Below are 12,293 nucleotides of genomic sequence, written 5' to 3' on the forward strand. Positions count from 1 at the left end.
AGTTGGACGTGAAGGACCCGTAAAAACGTAACCCCGTTTCAGCCGCAGCGTAGACTCTTAAAACTTTTGACAAGATTTGAGTAGGAATTTGACGCTTTCGTGGATCCTCTCGCGAGAGGAGAGGTTCTAACGCCACGTCAGAAACTAGAGACGCTGGCGCCGAGCGACAGATGCCGGAACAAACGATCGGCGAAAAGCCACGGACGCGTAGGCGCGTCCGTGGGCAGGACTTCCGCCGGAAGCCGGAGTTGTCCGCGAAATCTCAGATCCGAGTTCCGGGCGGTAGTTCCCCCGGAGGTCCTGGGTGGGCACTCTGCGGGCTTGGGTGAAGATGGCTTGTGCCGCCGCTCGGTCCCCGGCCGACCAGGACAGGTGGGTCCTGAGAAGGGGTGCTGCACCGCCCTCCCCATCCCCGAGAAAGGCTGGAGGGTGGAGCTTGGCTCCGGCCCCAGGCTCCGGGCCTCTTCCAGGTGTTGGTTCCTCCGGGTGCCCAGCAGCTCCAGGCTTTTCGTAGTGTCCCCGAAATTCCGACTCTAGATAGCTCACTGTCTGCCTGCACCTGAGACAAAGGACTTTGGGTGCTACGTGGACAGGACATTAAATAACAGACTCACAAAGTGAGAAATGTGTTCTTTTCATTGTTACGTTCAGAAAGGCACGTTTGGGTTCTTCCAAGTGTTCTGATACTTCTGATGGCGTGGTTTCTGAGAGCAGGCTCCACCCACAGGAACTTGATAGCCAGCTGTGTCTAACTGAACGGTGAAGGCATTGTTTTGGTTTGGTTTTAAACCTTCTCTAATAAGTGATGTTATTTTCCATCTGGGGTAGTAAACTAAAGTTTGCTTTTTAAGTAAGTTAAGTACAGGGGAGGCAATTTAAAGAAAAAATATTAAGCAAATAATAGGCGTGCTGGCTATCCTGATGATGATGAAAGAATGAATGAAATTTTGGCAATACTGCTCTAGTAATACTAGCTGTGCTTCTTTCTGTGGCAGGTTCATTTGTATCTATCCTGCTTATTTAAATAACAAGAAGACCATCGCGGAGGGGAGGCGAATCCCCATAAGTAAGGTAGGGTTTGCCTGTTGTTTTTTAAACCAAGGTTATGACAATCTTGCCCTTATAATAAAGGAAATGAAACTGTAGCATTATATGATATTATATAACTCAACTCCAGAATGCAGTTGAGTTATTAAACAAGACTTAAGGAGAATTTTTTTTTTTTTTTTAAGATTTGTTTATTTGAGAGAGAGTAAGAGGGGGGCAGGGATGGGGGGAGAGGGAGAGAGAGAGAATCCCAAGCAGACTCCCCATTGAGCGGCTCCATCCCACCACCCAGAGATCATGAGCTGAGCTGAAATCAAGAGTCCGACCCTTGGGCGCCTGGGTGGCTCAGTCGGTTGAGCATTTGTCTTTGGCTCGGGTCATGATCCCAGCGTCCTGGGATCGAGTCCCGCATTGGGTGCTTCTCCCTCTCCCTCTCCCTCTGCCTCTCTCTCTCAGTCTGTCTCTCATGAATAAATAAAATCTTAAAAAAAAAAACAACAGTCTGATTATTAACAGACTGAACCACCCAGGTGCCCCAAGACTTGCAGAGAATTTAGATGTGTTGAGTTCTATAGTTTATGTCCATAATCTTTTTTTTTTGAGGGGTAAAGTTTAAAATTAATACTCCTAAAAAGTAGGTGTTACAGTTTGAAAAAAATATGATTTCTCCCTTGTGCTGTTTGAATGGGAAAATTCAAGTTCTCAGTTGGCGTGGTGACTTGTTTGGAACGTGCCTAATGACAAGCGAAGGGTCTTTGTAGCTTTTTATTTATTATTTTTTAAGATTTTATTTATTTATTTGACAGAGACATAGCGAGAGAGGGAACATAAGCAAGGGGAGTGGGAGAGGGAGAAGAAGGCTTCCCGCAGAGCAGGGAGCCCGATGTGGGGCTCGATCCCAGGCCCCTGGGATCACGACCCAAGCCGAAGGCAGATGCTTAATGACTGAGCCACCCAGGTGCCCCTGTAGCTTTTTATTTTCAAAATTGATGTCATATTCTGTTTTTTAAGAGTTACTTAAATTTTGTAATCTAACAACAGATTCAAGGTAACTTGGCCTAAAGCAGTGCATTATTTTTGTGTTATTTAATGTCTCCCATTTTGCTGTTTAAATATATCTAAAGGAAAGTCTCCTCTGCTGCCCCAGGGTAAAAGAGACTACCAAAGCACTCATTCAGGAAAATGCCTGACATCAAGCCACTGTGACAGAGGCCTCTGGTAGCAAGCTCTCACATAATTTGGAGAATAACTGAATTGTTTTTAACTTTATTGGTGTACAGCATACACACAGAAGTATACATAAGTCTGAAGTGTCTCTCTTGATTAACCTTTACAAACAGAATACACATGGGTAACCAAGCAACCAAATTAAAAAAAGAAAGCTCGATCAGCACGCAGGAAGATTCCTTTGTCTTCTCACAGTCACTTCCCCCACCACGTAGACTCACACACAAGGATAACCGTATCCTGACTTCCAACGCAATAGATTACTTTTGCTTGTTTTAAAACTTTATTTAAAAGGCATTATACACTATGTACTTTTGTATGTCTTTTTTCACTGAACTTTAAGCTTAAATTTATTCACATTTGTTAGTGTAGTTTGTTAATTTTCATTGCTGTGTAGCAGGGTTTCTCAACAGCAGCACCATTGACATTTTGAGCCAGGTAATTCTTTGTTATCAGGGCTGGTGTGTGCATTTTAGGTTGTTTAGCAGCATCTTCAGCCTCTACCCACGAGATACCAGTGCCTTACCTGACTCCTGTGGCAATTAGAAATGTCTCCTAACATTGCTAAATGTCATGGGGCAGAATTGCCTTGCTGAACCAGAATGTAGTACTGAATTGTATAAATATATCACAGTCCATCCTACCATTGATGGATAATTGGGTTGTTTCTAGTTAGAGGCTGTTATATATATTACTGCTGTCAACATTCTTGAGTTTTTCTTCTAGGAAACATGTATTTTTTTTTAATTTATTTATTTGACAGAGAGAAAGACTGTGAGAGAGGGAACACAAGCAGGGGCAGAGGGAGAGGGAGAAGCAGGCTTCCTGCCAAGTAAGGAGCCCAATGCGGGGCTTGATCCCAGGACCCGGGGATCATGACCTGAGCCGAAGGCAGACACTTAACAACTGAGCCACCCAGGTGCCCCATAGGAAACATATTTTTGTATCGTTCTTGGATATGTACGTAGAAGTGGAATTGCAGAGCCATAAAGAATGCATATGTTTAGCTTTAGTGGATACTACCAAACAATTTTCTAAAGTGGTTGTATCTATAATAGTTGTTTAATCAGTATTCATTGAGCACCTACTATGTTCCAAGCATCATTCCAGATACTTGGGAATATACAGATAAACAGAACAGTCCCTGCCTTTGTGAAGTGTATGTTCTGTTGAAAGGGAGATGGACACACAGTATGAATCAGTGTTATTCCTGTACTTTTAAAAATTACAGTGGAAACAACCATACCTAGTGACAAAGGAAATCTAAGGTTTTGATAACTGTTGTCATCCTCATATTTGAAATGATTTACACAACAATATAGTAGTATCCACTGAAGGTAAGCTATTTAGTGTTTTTGTTTTTAACTGTTCAGGCTGTTGAAAATCCTACAGCTACTGAGATTCAAGATGTGTGCTCAGCAGTTGGACTTAATGTATTCCTTGAGGTAAGAGGGTTCTTTCTTCACTATTTTTCCTACTGAATCTCATTGATGTAACAACTTTTTAAAGCCTGTTTTTTTGTGTGTGTTTTTTTGTTTTTTGTGTTAGAAAAATAAAATGTACTCTAGAGAGTGGAATCGTGATGTTCAGTACAGGGGCAGAGTCCGGGTCCAGCTCAAACAGGAAGACGGCAGCCTCTGTCTCGTACAGTTCCCATCACGTAAGCTTTTTTAAAAAATGAACAAATAAAGTTTGGCAACAGGGTATTCCTCTACTCTGCAAAAAACATTCTAAAACTGACCCCTTTGAAAGGTAAAAATAATAATTTGCATTCTGCAGATGAACTTAGGAAAGGACTACTGCTGAGGAGAGGAAAACAGTGGTTCTCACGCCTTTTAAGCTAGGGACCTCTGAGAATGTGATGAAACCTAATCGTCTGTCCAAAAAATTTGTTTTGTGAACTTCTTATAAACCTCTGGAAGTCTGTCATTACTCTCAGGTTAAGAGTGTAGAATTATTGAGTGGTCAGATGTTAATTGCCATTTCAGATCCTAGAGGACTTTGAGGCCTGTTAATAATTTCTATCATTAATCTAAAAGCCATACTGAGTGAAAACAGCAAAAGAAATGCATAGTGTGGTACCACTTCAGTACATTTAAATACAAAATGTTACTGTTTATTGATGTATATGTAATATTGTTTATTGATATTATATATATAAATTTTATTTAATGGACTGGAAGAAAACCCCAGTCTTAAAATAGTAGGTAACCTAATGATGATGAGCAGGGAGTGGGGAGTGGGGCACAGGAATGGTGGTCAGAGAAGACTAACATTATCTCTAGTGTTTTATTTCTTAAAAAAAAAACAGTAACCAAATATCAGTATTGCAAAATAATTAATTCTGGGTTTGGGGAAGATGCACATGATTCTTTTCTGAATTCTTTATTTCTAAAAACTGTAATTTTTTAAATGGAACTGTTATTTTTTTTCTTGTCACAATAACCCCAAGCTGACAACTAAATGGTATTTATTTATTTGTTTGTTTGTTTGTTTGTCAGAAAGAGAGCGCGAGCACAAGCAGGGGGAATGGCAGGCAGAGGGAGAAGCAGGCTTCCCGCTGAGCAGGGAGCCCAGTGCGGGGCTCGATCCCAGGATCCTGAGATCATGACCTGAGCCAAAGGCAGACACTCAACCAACAGCCACCCAGTGTCCGCTAAATTAAAATACATTGGTTTTTCCTTTTTTTTAAGATTTTATTTATTCATTATGTCAGAGCAAGAGAGCGCAAGCAGGGGGAACAGCAGGCAGAGGGAGAAGCAGGCTCCCCGCTGAGCAAGGAGCCTGGTGTGGGACTCGATCCCAGGACCCTGGAATCATGACCTGAACCGAAGGCAGACACTTAACTGACTGAACCATCCAGGCATCCCTAGATTGGTTTTTCTATGCTAAAACCTGTCCAGATTGGTAGATATTTCTAGAAACAAGATTTTGACTCTGGAGTAACAGGTAGTATGTTACGGTGTATTTCTTCTTCTCTTGGACATCTTCCTTTACTATTTCTTAAAAGTCAAAAGACAGGGAAGCCTGGATGGCTCAGTTGGTTAAGCATCTTCCTTTAGCTCAGGTCATGATCCTAGGATCCTGGGATCGAGCCCTGTCTCCGGTTTCCTGGTTAGGGGGGAGTCTGCTTCTCTCTCTCCCTCTACCCCCTCCCCCACTTGTGCTTGCTCTCGCTCTCTCTCTCAAATAAATAAATAAAATCTCAAAAAAAAAAAGTCAAAAGACAAATCAAGAGACAAAAAACTTTTAACTTGACCAGTAAATAAACTGTAAGTAAAAATTACAGTTGAAAAATGTTGCTCCCAGTTTCCAATAAGAAAAAAGTAAGAAAGTAAAAAGGGAAAAACTAAGGGGCTCTGTGTGTTGAAAGTAGCTACTAGATCTGGAGGAGGTAGTTAGTGCACAGAGCAGGGTACCTGTACACATTAAATCATCTGGGCATGTGAGTAATATCTTTTGTAGCTTGATAACATTGGTTTTTTGTTATAAGATGGAGCGGCCCTGTGTTTCTTTAGCTTAAGATATAATGATATCCTGACTCTGTTTCCAGATTGTTGTATTTAGACTAGATACTCTCCTTTGATCTTGAAGTCAATTATAGAACCAGGACCAAAATTTGTGTTTCAAATAAAGTGTTTTAAGTTTTGATTTTGTTCAATTAAATATTTCAGTATTATTCTTAGCACATTTTCTCCAGGAAAGCTCCCACTTGAGTAAGTCATGTCTTTGTAGTGTTTTTTTGTTTTGTTTTGTTTTGTTTAAATCCTTGTCATTTTCCTGATGTGATTTTCAAGTTAATGAGCTTGTTTGTCTTATTCCTTAGATTGTACACTAAGCCTAACTTCTTGTTCCTAGGTAAGTCAGTAATGTTGTATGTAGCAGAAATGATACCCAAACTAAAAACAAGGACACAAAAAATAGGAGGTGGTGACCAAAGTCTTCAGCAAGGAGAGGGAAGTAAAAAAGGGAAAGGAAAGAAGAAGAAGTGACCGGATATGAGTCAATCAAGTCTGTGGTACTACTGTGATAGACAGTGAATGAAGGCTTCTAATTTATATCTCAGAAATGGAAGCTTTTTATTTGCATCATTTAACCGAACTATGGACATCTCTGCCTCCCAGCTTCAGCATCAGAGTTGACAATGAAATAAATATACATCAGAAGTTTGCATCTAGCTTTTATGTAGTATAAAGGAAATTTTTTTTGCCTATCAACACAGAGTTTTTGTGGAAGAAAGAAGCATATTTTTAAATGGACAATGGACTCTACCATAAGTTGCTTGAAATCCTGTATCTGTCCTGTGTGTAAACATGTTTCAGATAAATGAGTTCAATTAAAGATTTGAAATACACATTTTCTTCAGCATTTAAGTTAATGAAATAAAATTTGACTTTTGTGGCTTTTGCTCCTTTGCTTATGAACTAATTAATGCTAGTAGAGGAGATAATTTAAGTGAATAAAATGGGTAGTGGAAGCTTAGTGTGAGCTTAAAACTAGAAGAAAATGGTTAAATCCTCTTGGACATCTACTGATCATATTATTTTAATCAATTGTAATTGTTCAATTACTAGTTTTTTGATGTATGGAAAGTCCTGGACGTTAAGCTTTAGATTTGCTTATTTTGTAGGCTTAAGAACATTATTTTAATTGGAGTTCTAAAATTACCCATGCTTGGGGTGCCTGGGTGGCTCAGTCGGTTGAGTGTCTGCCTTCAGCTCGGGTCATGATCCCAGTTGGGCCCCGCGTCAGGGAGCCTGCTTCTCCCTCTCTCTCTGCCTGCCACTCTGCCTACTTGTGCTCTCTCTTTCTGTCAAGTAAGTAAAATCTTAAAAAATAAAAATAAAATCACCCATGCTTTAACACCTTGAGATGTACTTTTTTTCAAGAAACTAAATTGGATCGAAGATTCTGACTTTTATTCCAAAGCACTGTTTCTGAAAGTGGTAATTTTGTGTAAGATTTAAGAGAATCCCTATCCAGCCACTTGTTTTTGTCTACTGAGCATCATTTGGGGAACTGCCTTCTCTGACTTCATATGCTTCTGGAAGGGCTATTAATTACAGGACTGCCTCTTGACCACAGTGTATGACCCAAGCCAGGCCAATGGTTTATTTTTCAGGAATTCAAATCTGTAACAGAAATACAGACATAAAGATGCTGGGAGCCAAGATATATAATGGTCTACAAATTTGAGTTATCCGAGTCCTGTTCTTGTGGCCTGGTTTGGCTCTTCTGTGAATTCTGTCAACTGTGCTTTATATCATTCTAGTAAATCCCATTTTCTTTAAGTTTTTATTGCTTGAGATAAGAAATTCCACTTGGTTACAAAATAAGTGAACCCAGTGTTTCAGAGCTTTAAGTGGACTTAAAACACCCAAGCTGTATGAAGATGATCCATGGATGTGCAGGAAGAAGATTAGAATCTTCACTTTTTTCTCTAATAATTTCTGTCGGTAACATGTCTTAGAGTGAACATAATGGTATAGCAGTTTATATATTTGACTTATAAGTAAATACTGGGGCAGCACATGCAAAACAAGATTCAGAGCAACCCTCTGGGAAAATGTATCAGGAATGTGCGTAACAAAACAATGAACTTAATCAGGAATAATTTTTTCCTTGAATTAACATGAAGTCCAAAAGTTACTACAGGTATTAGTTCAGCTGCTCACTGACACTCTCTTTTCTCTTTCCACTCCACTATCCATGGTTTCTAACACCTCTGGGATTGTTGTCTGAAGCTTATAAAAGGGCTGATAGAACATCGAATGTCACATCAGAGTTCAGGGTAGAATGAAGAGATAGCTGTGCCAGCCAGTTCTGTCCCCTCTTAAAAGGAAAGCTAAAGATTTCTCAAAATCCCTCCCAGCCAACTTTCATTTAAGTCTCCTTGTTGAGTACTGTGGCTCATGTCCATCTTCAGCTACATGAGAGGCTAGGAAAGTGACTATATAGCTTTCTCAGTAATGAGAATAGTCAGCCAAAGAAGAAAGTTGACACTGGATATTGGGGCAGTCAAATAATTTGTCACAGAAAGATGACCAGAGTCTAAAATTACTTTGGTTATGGGGCAATAAAGAGTGTCAGAAAAGGTTTCAGAACTCTTGCTGTAACATTGTATTGCTGTTTCTTCACATTGTTGCAATCATTGCATAACTGAACCTTTCTTAAGTAGAAAATAGAATCTTTTCTAGTGAGCAAGACTGAGCACTTATGTTGAAATGCCATTTGTATTTATTTCAGTGATTGCTGTTTACATCCTTTGCCCCCTTTTTAAGGACTTTATTATTATCAGTGTTACATATAATTTAAAGAGCTAGCTAGTTTTAATAGTTTCGGTTTTAAGTGTTAATTTTAATCTGTAGAAGAGGACGATTTAGTTTTCCTTCCTTTACCCCCAACATATGCTTCCCATCCTCCCTCCTACCAATATATTTCTTGATTTTAATCACTATTCATAGTTTACATTACTATCCTATATTTCATTCATAGCTGAACCATGTAGTACTTTGCTACTCAAAAGTGTGGTCAGGGGTCCAGCAGCACTGGTCTCCCCTGGGAGCTTGTGAAAAATGCAGAAACTGGCCCAGCCCAGAATGTAAAAGATCTCCAAGGTATTCTTAACGCACATTAAAGTGAGAAACACTGAAGTATGCTATTGTTATTTTTGTTTTCTGGATTTGTGTGTTCCTCAGAGCTAATTTTTTTTTTATTTGAATATCACTAACTCAACCACAAATTACCAGTTGTCAGAATGTCCTTTCAAAAAGTTTGGGGCATCTGGGTAGTGCAGTCAGTTAAGCGTCTCATTCTTGATCTCAGCTCAGGTCATGATCTCAGGGTTGTGGGATCAAGCCCAGAGTCGGGCTGTGCGCTCAGCATGGAGTCTGCTTGAGATCTCACTCTCCCTCTGCCCCTCCTTCTTGTGCCCTCTCTCTAAAATAAATCTTAAAAAGTTTGTTCAAGGGTACCTGGGTGGCTCAGTCCATTGGGCATCTGACTCGATTTCAGTGCAGGTCTTGATTTCAGGGTATTGAGTTCAAGCCCCATGTTGGGCTCTGTGCTGGGCATGGAGCTAAGTAAATATGTATGTAAGTACATAAGTTTGTTCACATCAGATAGTTTAATGTCATCTTTTTAAAGAAGTCTCTTCTGGAGCCTTTTACCCTCTCTACTTACAACCCTTTAGGCCTAGTGCACAGCTACACTCTATACATGGTCCTCTGACTAATGTTATAGCTGCAGGGAAGTCCAAGCCATTGTAGTTCATGTGTTTTTGTGTTTTGTTTTGTTTTTAGTTTATTTGAGAGAGAGAGAGCGGAGTGAGAGAGAGAGCATGAGAGCACGAGTGGGGAGGAAGGGCAGAAGGAGAAGCAGATTCCCCGCTGAGCAGGGAGCCCTATGTGGGGCTCAATCCCAGGACCCCGGGATCATGACCTGAGCCGAAGGCAGATGCTTAACTGACTGAGCCACCAAGGTGCCCCAGTTCATGATCTTTTGTCACCCACAATTTTCTTGTTGAAACTCACCACATCTCAGAATTCTAAAATATCACAATAGTGTGGTTTGTGTGGGCCCTTTTTTGTCTATTGTGCTGGGTACCTAATGGGCCCTTTCAATTTGGAAACTTGTGTTCTTCAGTTCTGGGAATTTTCTTGAAAATTTCATCAATGGTTTTTCTACCGTTTCTGATCTTGGAACTCCTTATTTGGATATTGGACATGCTGGACTGGTTCTCAAGTTTTCTCATCTTTTTTTCCTCTTATTTCTGTTTCTTGGCCTTTATGTTCTATTTTGAATTCCTTAACTCTGTCTTCCAACCCCTCTGTTGAACTTTTCATTTTTCTTGTATTTTCAACTTCTCCAAGCTCTCTTGTCATCTGAATATTTCCTTTTTCTAGCGTTTTTTTTTTTTTAAAGATTTTTATTTATGTATTTGAGAGAGAACACGAGCTGGGGGGGAAGCCAAGGTGGAGGGAGATGGAGAGAGAGAATCTCTCAAGCAGACTCCACACACTGAGCACAGAGCCAACGCGGGGCTCAGTCCCACAACCCTGAGATCATGACCTGAGTCAAAACCAAGAGACGCTCAACCGACTGAGCCACCCAGGCGCCCTGCATTCTGTCCTTAATTCATAAGTGTCATTCTTATTTCTCAGGGGATATGGTTTATATTTTTTTGCTTCCAATTACCTTTTTGGCTTGTTTGTTTTTATTTTGATCCCTGATATGTTAAGTGGCTTTCCTTAGATTGATGGCTTTTTAAGAGTAAAAAAACCCATAAAAGTTGATTGGAAGTTCTAGGCACTTAAGAAGGGCTTGCAGACTGTTTCACTAAAGGGATATCTGGCTCAAATATCCTTTTAGGGGGAATTTCCAAGATCAGAAATGTTTTAGGCTGATCTGTTCCCTAGAGAGGAGTTCAACAAGCTTCCAGGAGGATAAAGGTCTAGGAGCCCAGGGGGAGAAGGTGGCGTGAGAGAAATGGGTCTCAGCGTTCAGTCACTCAATCCTGTTTTGTTTGCTTTTTTATTTTTAAAGATTTTATTTATTTGAGAGAGAGAGAGCACATGAGCAGAAAGGGAAAGGGAGAAACAGGCTCTCTGCTGAGCAAGGAGCCCAATGGGGAACTCGATCCCAGGACTCTGGAATCACGACCTGAGCTGAAGGCAGACAGACGCTTAACAGACTGAGCCACACAGGCGCCCCTCAGTCCTGTTTTTAACACAACTTCCCTCCCTCAACTCTGCCTGTGTCCTCCCCACTCTAAAGATCTTATTATCTCTGGGGCGCCTGGGTGGCTCAGTCGTTAAGCGTCTGCCTTCGGCTCGGGTCATGATCTCAGGGTCCTGGAATCGGGTCCCGCATCGGGCTCCCGGCTCGGCGGGAAGCCTGCTTCTCCCTCTCCCACTCCCCCTGCTTGTGTTCCTGCTCTCGCTATCTCTCTCTCTGTCAAATAAATAAAAAATCTTTAAAAAAAAAAAAAAGATCTTATTATCTCTGGAGGACAAACTGCTGGTCTTTCATTTGGAAGAAGATAAGGTATTTCTTCACCATTCCTTTTTTTAGTTCCCTCCCAACATTAAGATTGCTCTTTGCAGTTATTTTGATATTGGGGGTGACTTTATAACGAAATTTCTATACCAAAGAGATGAGGTGTGGTAGCAGAATAATGTGCCCCCCCAAAAAAACCCTTGTGAATATTACCTCACATGGCAAAAGGCCTTGCAGATGTGATTAAGTATCTTCAGCTGGAGAGAGTAGCCTGGATTATCCAGGTGGACCCAATGTCATCAAAAGGATCCTTCTAAAAGGGAAGCAAAATTGGAGGACTAAGGGGCCACAGGCCAATGAGTGCAAGCGGCTTCCAGCTGAAAGAAGTAAGGAAAAGGATTCTCCCCTACGGTCTCCAGGAGGAATGCAGCCCTGCACACCCATTTCGGATGTCTGATCTCCAGAACTGTAAGCTAAACAATTTATATTGTTTGAGCCCCTACATTTGTGGCAAGGTGTTACTGCAGCATTAGGGAATGCACTCCTGGTGAACTAATGAGCTAAGACAAACTCTCCAGACCTCAGGATTCTTGACCTCACTAGTAGTTTCTATTTCTCAACCCTAGCTACATACTAGAATCACCCTAGAGTTGTTGGGTTTTTTAAAAGATTTTATTTATCTGACAGAGAGACAGCGAGAGGGAACACAAGCAGGGGGAGTGGGAGAGGGAGAAGCAGGCTTCCCGCTGAGCAAGGAGCCTGATGCGGGACTCGATCCCAGGACCCTGGGATCATGAGCTGAAGGCAGCCGCTTAAGCGACTGAGCCACGCAGGCACCCCAGAATCACCCTAGAGTTTTAAAAGCATCCTGGTGCCTGGGTATCACGGTAGATTAATGTCAGAATTTCTGGTAGTGGAGGCAGATACCAGCATTTTTGGGAAAGTTTCTCAGGTAATTGTAATATGCAGCCAGATCTAAAATCCACTGTATACTAAGTGTAAAGATAGCATTTACCTAACCC

General features: G+C 41.1%; 1 protein-coding gene across 2 annotated transcripts; it reads left to right on the forward strand.

Annotated features, from left to right (window-relative positions):
• The first annotated feature begins 217 nt into the window (after positions 1-217).
• On the forward strand, positions 218-7,137 carry SRP19 (signal recognition particle 19). Of its 2 annotated transcripts, none has more exons than XM_064596471.1 (5): positions 218-372; positions 996-1,071; positions 3,648-3,719; positions 3,823-3,934; positions 4,776-6,126. In XM_064596471.1, exons 1-5 carry the CDS (start codon positions 332-334, stop codon positions 4,883-4,885), a joined length of 411 nt encoding a protein of 136 aa, XP_064452541.1. In that variant the 5' UTR covers positions 218-331; the 3' UTR covers positions 4,886-6,126. The 2 variants fall into 2 exon arrangements, with proteins under 2 accessions (XP_064452541.1, XP_045756002.1); XM_045900046.3 differs by lacking the exon at positions 4,776-6,126 and adding an exon at positions 6,133-7,137 and having other exon boundaries at positions 219-372.
• The last annotated feature ends 5,156 nt before the right edge of the window (positions 7,138-12,293 follow it).

Source organism: Mirounga angustirostris, unplaced genomic scaffold (assembly GCF_029215605.1).
Source record: "Mirounga angustirostris isolate CCGP_5_RB_7025 unplaced genomic scaffold, mMirAng1.0.hap1 SCAF_7, whole genome shotgun sequence".
Taxonomy (NCBI): Eukaryota; Metazoa; Chordata; class Mammalia; order Carnivora; family Phocidae; genus Mirounga; species Mirounga angustirostris.